This window comes from Arachis ipaensis, chromosome B02 (genome assembly GCF_000816755.2).
Source record: "Arachis ipaensis cultivar K30076 chromosome B02, Araip1.1, whole genome shotgun sequence".
Classification (NCBI taxonomy): domain Eukaryota; kingdom Viridiplantae; phylum Streptophyta; class Magnoliopsida; order Fabales; family Fabaceae; genus Arachis; species Arachis ipaensis.
In genome coordinates, this window is record NC_029786.2 from 4552224 (window position 1) to 4561605 (window position 9382).

At 32.5% G+C, this 9382-nt stretch overlaps 3 protein-coding genes across 4 annotated transcripts in view; 1 reads left to right on the plus strand and 2 right to left on the minus strand.

Moving 5' to 3' along the window:
* Window positions 1–1062, minus strand: part of LOC107628129 (dynamin-related protein 5A) — a 5134-nt gene extending 4072 nt beyond the window's left edge. For both annotated transcript variants that reach the window (XM_016330934.2, XM_021115226.1), the window contains exons 1-3: window positions 777–1062; window positions 418–481; window positions 17–121 (exon numbers count right to left, since the gene is read on the minus strand). In XM_016330934.2, coding sequence (XP_016186420.1) covers window positions 17–121; window positions 418–481; window positions 777–914 — 307 coding nt within the window. In that variant the 5' untranslated portion in view covers window positions 915–1062. The remainder of the gene's footprint in view (window positions 1–16; window positions 122–417; window positions 482–776) is intronic.
* Window positions 3173–6050, plus strand: LOC107628130 (calcineurin B-like protein 7). Its single transcript, XM_016330935.2, has 8 exons — window positions 3173–3641; window positions 3743–3825; window positions 3936–3995; window positions 4152–4260; window positions 4358–4410; window positions 4588–4668; window positions 4858–4970; window positions 5965–6050. Exons 1-8 carry the CDS (start codon window positions 3500–3502, stop codon window positions 6023–6025), a joined length of 702 nt encoding a protein of 233 aa, XP_016186421.1. The 5' UTR covers window positions 3173–3499; the 3' UTR covers window positions 6026–6050.
* LOC107623636 (methylthioribose kinase-like) overlaps window positions 6362–9382 on the minus strand; it is a 7318-nt gene continuing 4297 nt past the window's right edge. Inside the window, exons 3-5 of the mRNA XM_016325978.2 lie at window positions 7247–7555; window positions 6948–7030; window positions 6362–6855 (exon numbers count right to left, since the gene is read on the minus strand). Of these exons, the coding sequence (XP_016181464.1) occupies window positions 6588–6855; window positions 6948–7030; window positions 7247–7516 (621 nt within the window). The 5' untranslated portion in view covers window positions 7517–7555 and the 3' untranslated portion in view covers window positions 6362–6587. The remainder of the gene's footprint in view (window positions 6856–6947; window positions 7031–7246; window positions 7556–9382) is intronic.

Here is a 9382-nt window from a genome sequence, read left to right on the forward strand (position 1 = left end):
CATGTTGCACAATTACCAAAATCAGTAAACTTCTTCCTTGGAAGATGCATAAACTCTGCATACTCCCTCCCTTCATCAATCTTATGAAGTTGCAAAACAAGAGGACGCCGAGTTACGATACCTGCAATTATAAACAAAATAGTTCACTATTAACAAATTCATATCATGGAGACAGAGATTAACATCAACCAATCATAAGGCATACATAACTGTGTGCCTTGTAATTTATTAACTTGTTCATCAAAACACCTTATAATCTAAAGCTTACTAAGATAGCTTTCTTTTTCCATAATATTAAATCTAATTCAAGCATGCTCAGAAAATATGTCTGGATTAACTTACTTACGGTACATTCAATTCATATTTTATTTTTTTCAAATTTAATCAAATTCAATGTACACAACAGAATGAAGTTACCAGATCCACGAGGCAAAAAGTCCTTTCCGACAATACTCTCCAACACCGAAGATTTTCCAGAGCTCTGCAATATCATTAACTAAATTAAACAAAAATAATCCATCGCAAAAACCTAAGCTGCATTCATTCGGTGGAATCTCAGTACAAGAACGAAAGAAAACAAAGGAAACATGAGAAACCAAATGCGATCTATCAACATAAACCAAATAATAACAAAAATCATATTAATGAATCAAATTACAATTTCAATGGAGAAAATCAAATATTCCAAAAGATTTAAAACCGTAATGTATATCGCATCGGCATTGTAGCGGAAATTGTTGCAATTTAAAACCGAATGAAGAAATGAAGAGAGAAACCTGGCCGCCGACGACGGCGATAGAGGGAAGGGCGTCCCAGAGAGTGGGAACGGCACCTTCTTTGCCGTCCTCGCCGTGGTCGCCGAGGGCGGTGCATGCTCTCTGTATCTTGTTCACAAGCTGTATCAGATTCTCCATTTCTCAACTCAGCGAGTTGATTACCGAGTTGCCGGCTGAGTTAGTTAGTTAGTTAGTTAGCCGAGTCGACTCTGCGGTGACACGGAGGTGAAGAATGAAGAAGCAAGAGAGAGAGTGTAAGAGAGAAATGAAAGGAAGAAAGGAAAAAAAGGCGGTTTGAAATGTTCCAAAAGTTCGTTAGAAAACCCATTTTATAGTTTTAAAAGTGAATGTACAATATTGCCCCTCTTCTACCCGCCCTTTTTCTAACTAACCATTATCTAAGGCATATATCTTTCTTTTTTCTTTCTTTCTTTTATTAAGTTTAAGTTTAGGGTAAAGACAAAGTATGATTTTTGTTTTTAAAGGTTGTTAAAAATTTTAAAATATTTATAAATTTTATTTTATTTTAATTTTGTCTTATAAATTTTTTATTTATATTAAATATAATTTTGACAGTTAAATTTTAAAAAAATTTAGAATTAATTTATGTATGACAACTATTTTTAGTTTGTTTGTGTTGATTTGTTCTTGTAAAATTATTATTGAGTTAGTCTTAAGTTTTTTGAAAAATTAGTCGTCATGTATATATTTGATGTAGATTGAAAATTTTTTGGACAAAATTGAAATAAAATAAAATTTAAAAATATTTTTTAAATTTTTAACAAATTTTAAAGATAAAAAATATACTTCTCTCGCTTTTAATAATTTTCGCTTATATTTTTTCTGTTACTTTGAGTTAATATTCGATACTCACAAGTTTATTAAGTTATTTTATTCATTTCATGAGCTTAAATTAATAATTTGAGTTATTTATTGAATAAGTTATACTTGAAAATTTTTTTTTTAACTTGAATAGCTAATAGTATAACTAATGAAGGTGATTATATTATTTAGAAGAGTTGATTAGTTAAATATTCATATTCTTTACCAACTTTACAACATAGCACCAAGCTTTGGTTTACTCTATTTAATTAGAGTTAGGAGTTTTGTAAAAAAATATTTCAATTCTTCCAAACAGCACCTATGAATAAAAATGTTTGGAGAAATGGAATCCAATTGTCTTTTTAATGCTTCCCATTTTAAATATTTTGATCTAAGGTGGCAGAACCATACAATAAAATTATTATTATTATTATTATTATTATTATTATTATTATTATTATTATTAAGGGATCTTTATTTATGGCCTTCTTCTTCAATTCATTGTCACATGTCTAATGAGATAAGCATAAGCATGTTAATATTAAAATCAAACAATTATAATTATTATTATTATAATTACAAAAATTTCAAAATGCATCTAACGTAGGACACATGTACACGTATGCTCTATATTTTACTTAGCAGAAAATCCATCATTGATCTCCGAATGATCTTAGCCGTCCATTTTGTACCACTTGTTAATAACTTAATGAAGTCCACCTAGTACATTGAATCAAATTCAAGTTCCACAAGACTTGTGCAATAAAATAATTAACCATTTATTTTGTTAATTGTTTCCTTGTTTCTAAAGGGTTATTAATAAAAGATTTAATGAAAAATATTTGGGAGTCACAAAAAAAAAATGAAAAATATTTGGGGCATTATTTTTAGGGAATAAAAGATAAAAAGTTAACAATTTAATACATTTTCAGATTTAAAATAATTGTCATCGAGCCTTATCATATTTATACATATTGAGACTATTTGCAATATAAATATCTTTTTATCAATTATCACTTTATATATGGTTTTTTTTAGTCTTTTTCTTATTTTCTATCTTTTATTCCTATGGATCTTCTCTCAAATGTCTCAACTTTTCAAAAGCATTATTCTAATTTTTTTCTGATATATCTTCGTTTTTATATATATTAATTTTTTAATAGATTTAATTATTCTGTTGGTCTTTATAGTTTTATCAAATTTTCAATTAGGTTTGTATATTTTTTTTTCTTTTCAATTTAATCTCTACACTATTTTTAATTTTGTAATTAGATCTTTCTTACTATAAAAAATATTAGAGTTAACTAAATACTAATCTGCAAATTGAAGATATCTAACTATAATTAAGAATTTAATTAGATCTTTGATCACATATTTTTTTAAAAAATATTCTATTGATCTGAATATTTTTGACATAAAAATTACCTAATTATAAAATTAAAAATAGTGTAAAAACCTAATTGAAAAAAAAAATATAAAGACCTAATTAAAAATTTTATAAAACTATAGAGACTTAAACTTTTTTATATATCAAAAGTTAAAGCAGCAGTTATTTTGAAACCGCAGCAAATATATTTGAAGACAGATAAGCCTTAAACAATATCTGGTTGTGAAGTTGAAGACAAATTGAAATTTTTGTTCTGTTTAAGGATACAACTACTTTGTTCTATGCCTTTTCTCTTTCATTTAAGCATTAAGAACCTTATTTTCTCTTTTGGTCTTTTGCAACCAGTATCTAGTTCAAGAAACTGGTTGTAAATTGTAACAAGTAATAACCATTGTTGATTATATAGTGTGTCAATTGCGGCAGTTAGTTATTATTGCTGTGGTTGAAGAACTTCACAATAGGGTTATCTTGTGTGAGCAAATTTTTGAGCTGGAATAAGATTTTGGATACAATAATGGGATGCATACCCTCAAAGGTAGCAGAAAATAAGTCTCTGGATACACACACAGTGCAAAATATGACCAAACTACCCTCAAAAGGATCACAACATAGACCTCACCATGAAGATTTTTCTTTTCTTGCTTCTGAAACACCATGTGAGTAGATACATACATACATACATAGCTTCCTTTCATCATGAACAACATGATTATCTGGTCAAAATTTGATTTTTCAACTCATTTGTTATATGGGGCAGTTAGTGTAAGTGAGGTGGAATCATTGTATGAGTTGTTCAAGAAATTAAGTGCTTCAATTGTAAAAGATGGATTCATTTCAAAGGTATCTGGTTTCTAAGTCAAATATTTTTTTCAACTTCTTATGTTCATTTCTTGGTGTACTTAATAACACTAGATTTTTTTCTTTATTTTTCCAATACATGAATTTTTCAGGAGGAGCTTCACTTTGCTCTTTTTAGGAACAGTAATAAGAGAAATCTCTTTGTGGATAGGGTAAGTGAATTGAATGAATCATTTTCATTCAGAATGTTTAAAATTTACATAAGAAATCAAGAATAATGAGTAAACAGATTTCTGATAGTGTTATCTATAAATTGTATTGTAATGACCATATATGAACTTAAGAAAATTTGATTGATTCTGTTGCAGATATTTGATCTCTTCGATGTCAATCGCAACGAACACATTGATTTCGGAGAATTTATCCGATCCTTGAGTGTTTTTCACCCAAGAACTCCTGAAGCAATTAAAACAAGATGTAAGAACTAAGAAATTTGAGTTTAGCAGAACAATAGAATAATATCATTTGCATATTCATGCTTAGGACTTCGCTTATTTTCTTCTTTTTTTTGCAGATGCATTTAAACTCTATGATTTGCGCCACACCGGTTACATCGAGCGCGAAGAGGTAAATTAAATTAGTAATCACAAAAATGTTTGAACATAGTTTGGGAATCTGTATAATCAACATCAGAAAATATTGAACTTGGAACATAATAGTTGTGTATGATTATGAACTTGAAGTATTCTTAAAATGAAGTAGCTGCAATCATTTAACTTTGGAAAACTTGTGAAAATTTTCTAGTTGAAGGAAATGGTGTTGGCGATTTTGGTTGAATCTGATCTGACTCTCTCTGATGAAGTAGTCGAAACAATCGTCGACAAGGTTTGTTTTCTTGCGAGCGAAGTTATCAAACTCTCGAGTTAACTGGTAGGATCATAAGAGTTTACTAGTTTATTTCTGAGTTTAGTTTTATGATTTAAGTTTACCTGAACAATTCTTGAGTTTGATCACCTAAATCATATCTTAATTAATTTTCTATTATAAGGATTGATTTTTTGGGGGTGTTGACAGACATTTGTAGAAGCAGATTCAAAAGAGGATGGAAGAATTGATCTGGAAGAATGGAAGGAATATGTGGAAAAGAATCCATCATTACTCAAGAACATGACTCTACCTTATCTAATGTATGTTTCAAATACTATAACACAATAAAAATGCTATTTGTACAATAAAATCAACTACTAAAATTAGTCACCAATATATTTTTGTATATAAATACATGTGTAGTTTAATTTATTTTCAATATATATTTATATTCCAACATATATTTTATATTGGTGGCTGATTTTGGGAGTTGATTTTAGTGTACACATAATATAGTCGATAGTACAAACCATATTGTGTAAGGGGAAAGGAATTTAAAATTTAGGAAGAATCAAGAGGGAGAGATAATTCTTTGGAAAAATTGCAGAAAAAAAATATATCCATTACTAATTCAATTTCAATTTTTTGTTTCATTTGAGAAGGTAAAGTGTGATTTTTCACCATATATTTTGTAGGTGAGACAAAAAAAAATATAAAAAAAATATTAAAAGGTTAGAAATTACACTTTATTCTCTCAATTAAAAAAAAATTAAGAAAATCTATTTTCCAATCGCCTTTCATTATATTTTTACTCTATTTATTTATAGTAAATCAATTACTACTAAAACTATCCTAATTAAACCTTGGGCCTATTTTTACTTATTATATATATTGCCTCATGAAATTCTTCATTTTTTTTCTTCTTCTTTGAATTGTGCTCAATTAAGTGGTTTTAGAATTTGGTAATTTGTCGTATAGTTTAATTTTGATACATTTTCAATTTTTTAAAAAAAAATTATGTTGGACTTATGTAGTTATGTATAGAGATGACTCTTCAAATATTGATTTAAAAAAAAGCTATTTTTGCTAAGATAATATTAGATATTTTAATCATATTGCTTGTATACCAAAAATCACTTATTAATTAGTCACCAGATATAGAAATATGTATTTGACATCTCAATTTTTTTATTATACTATTGCAAATAAATTTGATTACTGATCTATTATAGATTTAATTATTTTACTATAATAATTTGATTATTGATATATACATAATGTTTTTCTAAAGCACTATTTTTATGCCAATTTCAGGGATGTAACTCTAGCATTTCCCAGTTTCGTGCTGGATGCAGAAAAGGAAGAATCACACTAAAAGCTTCAGAATGCATAGTATTGAATGAAAAAAAATTTGTTATAAGGAAGATCATGCTAAATTGGATTCGGTCGTATCTAAGAAACAAGAAGAAAAATTTTCTCTCTCTCAACTTGAAAATTCATAATAAATTGCATTGACTTATCCAAAAAATTTTACTTTCTAGAGTTTGGCTATTCCGTTATTCGCCCTCTATTTTCGGCAGCATAAACTCGAAGGTGGTATGCACTCTACATGCATATGATAAAAACTATATAAATTGAAATTCTTAGAATAAAATTTGACAAAGTTAATAAGAAACAGTACGTGTAACGAAAGATTGATAAATAGAATACAAATAAATGAAACTGTAAAAATGCACAAACAAGACAAGGCAGGACAAAACAACAGAACAGTCCAAGGTATTTCAAAACTGTAAAAATGCACAGATTTGGCCTCCGAAAAGAACCAAAGAGAATCAAAAGCGTTTAAATCAGATTATGCAGAATAAGGGTGTGTGTGCCTGTGTGTTTTTCTATTTCATTCCTTCTTTTTTTTTTCCGATAGAAAACTTTGGACTATGCTAAGTGTAGAAGCCACAAAGAGCCACAAGAGTACACAACCAATATACATAAAGAAGGAAACCTACTTTTCGATCATTTGCTTGATCTGCATGTCCATCTTGAGAAAAGTAAGCCAGAATCAAATTTTCCAGGAATGCTCCAATATCAAAACCCATTGGTCCATAAAATGCAAATTCTGGATCAATAACTTGTGTTGATTCACGAGTAACCATAACAGAACCAGTGTGCAGATCTCCATGTATTAGAGCCTGGGCCCTCTCACAGAACCTACAAAAATGTACATTCTTATAAAGTATAAAAACCCTAACATCACAATTGCTACACATAATGCAGTAAAAGAAGTGTGCTGGTCATAATACTTGGATTTCAGCTCAGCAACTTCAAGCTTCAGCAGATTGTCTTCCCGAACAGCTTCAGCATCACGATCGAGATAAGGGGAAAACTTAAATAAAATAACCAGTTTCAGCTCAATCAATTTTGAAGCAGAGTAATAGATTGATAAAGGTGATACTATCAATCAGTGAAGATAAATAAACAATCTTCTTAGTTCTCCAATTAACAAATATATCGAATTGTCCAAAAAATGAGTTTGAGGAGTGTGAATCAATCAACAACAATTGCTAAAGAAAAGAGTAACAACGGGTAAGCTCACACATACCGTCCCTTTTGTGCTCGGAAGTTGTACGAAAAAGGAGGAAGTGAAAAAGAGTGTCTTGGCCATGAAATTAGCCATGTGCTCTGCAAGCAAAGGGTACTCAATTCTAGCTATCGACCATTTTCTTAATATTATATGTGGCGGTTCCAAGTAACGCATGCCGATCAATGACATTGTACGGTCAAAGTGGTAAACTTCAGGAACATGCTCAGGGCTCAAGCGACCCTCTTCTTTCAGCCCCAAGTATTCAAAATATGCTCTCTCCTTCGTCATCGGCCATGACTCCCCAATGCAGTGAATATAAGGCAAAGCCTTAAAATAAAAAAATCGAACTTTGAATCGAAAGCTACCAAATAAACTAAAGAGAAAGGGACAAATTAGTCCCTGAGCTTTTAAATCGTGGACAAATCCATCTCTTAAGATCTAAAAATACTAAAACGCCCCTTACTATTCAAAACGTGTGACAGATCGATCCTTCCGTGCAAAATGCTGTGCCAGACGTAACGGAGAGGGGTGATCTGTCGCTTATTTGGCGTGTGTTGGGCCTAGATGGCAAGACGGGACCGTTGAGGAAGCTTGGTGTGCCCGTTTGGAAAAAGTCTTTGACAAATAGGTCCTTATGATTGAAAATGGCAACGTTTTGAGAATGTTGGCTGTAGTCCTTGAGTTTCGTCACAATTCCAAAGAAGCCCATATCAATCACACACAATTCCAAAGAAGCCCTAGCACACATATGTATGATCTTTTTCCTCAAAAAAAAAAAAGATTGATCTTCTTCCCGTCGTCGTCTTCGTGTAATGTTGCGCTAGTGAAGCTTTGTTGGTGGAGTTGCGGGTGTCATCGGTAGTGGTAAGTACCCTTAATGAGAAAATGAATGTGACTGTTACTTTCGAACGTTATCTGCTGTGCATGTCGTGGGTTGGGGTTTAGGTGTAATGTAGTGTTGGGAGGGACATGGAAGATGAGTTGTGTGTGGTTTATGGCTTAGGTAGTTGTTTATTTGCTAATGCTTAGTGGTAATCGTTGAGTCAAACAATAATGCAGATGGTAGATATTTTCGTGATTCCTGCCACGGGGGCTACTTTCAACGGGCTCCGACTGGTGAGTTAGTTTATCTCGATGGTAAGGTTGAGAGGTTCCCCCCCCTATGGACCTGGATTTTGTAAATTTCGGTGATTTGATAACACTGTTCAAAGAATTGGGATATCAATCATACAAGGAGGCATACTGGTATGATCCAAAGAGCAAGGATATGGAGTCAGGGCTGCATGTTCTTAGGGGAGATGCAGACATCAACCAGATGCGGCAAGCAAAGATGACAAACAAAGATACTGATGAGTTCTATATATTTTTTGATCATCCTATTGATGACCCAGAGCCTGTAGATTGTGCTGGCAAGGAAAACCTTGAGGCAGAGGAAGATGATGTTGGTGTCGAGGTGGATGAATTGGGTGAGTCGTCGACGGAGCACGATAGTTACGAGAGCACAGAGGATGAGCCGTATGCACCTCCACCTCCCGGTGATGAAAGTAACAGTGATAGTGGGGAAGATGTTGTCAGTGGGTCTGTGTCTGGCAGAGGGAAGATGAAACAAGTGCCTCATTTCTCTAAGAGAACCCCTCAGCCAAGTAAGCAACCCAGGAAGCAAGCACGACGTGTGTCTCAAAGAACAAGGTCTGCTGTAAGAAAGAAAGGGCCTGCCCATGAGCCCGAGGCAGGTGGGCCTGGTGGACAGCCCAGTGGATGTAGGCCTGCAGGGGAGTCCAATATATCTAGGCCTGCAATGGAGCCCAATAGGGCCAGAGGACCAAGACCAGCACTAGTAGACTATGTGAGTGATGTAGACACGGATGGTGATGATATTGTATAGGAGTATGAATCTGAGGAGCTGCATACACCTGTCTCTTCTGATGATGAGGGAAACAAACATCATTGACCTGAGTTCAATGACCAATATAGTTTCGGAGAGGAAAGATTTGAGCTTGGAACAAGGTTTGCAACAATTGAGAGGTTCAAAGAGGTGGTAAATGACACCTTTATTGCTGAAGGCCGGGAGTTGGTGTGGATAAAGAATGATAGGGAAAGAGTTAGGGTTGGATGCAAGGACGAAGAGTGTGGTTGGATTGCCCACTTGTCTTA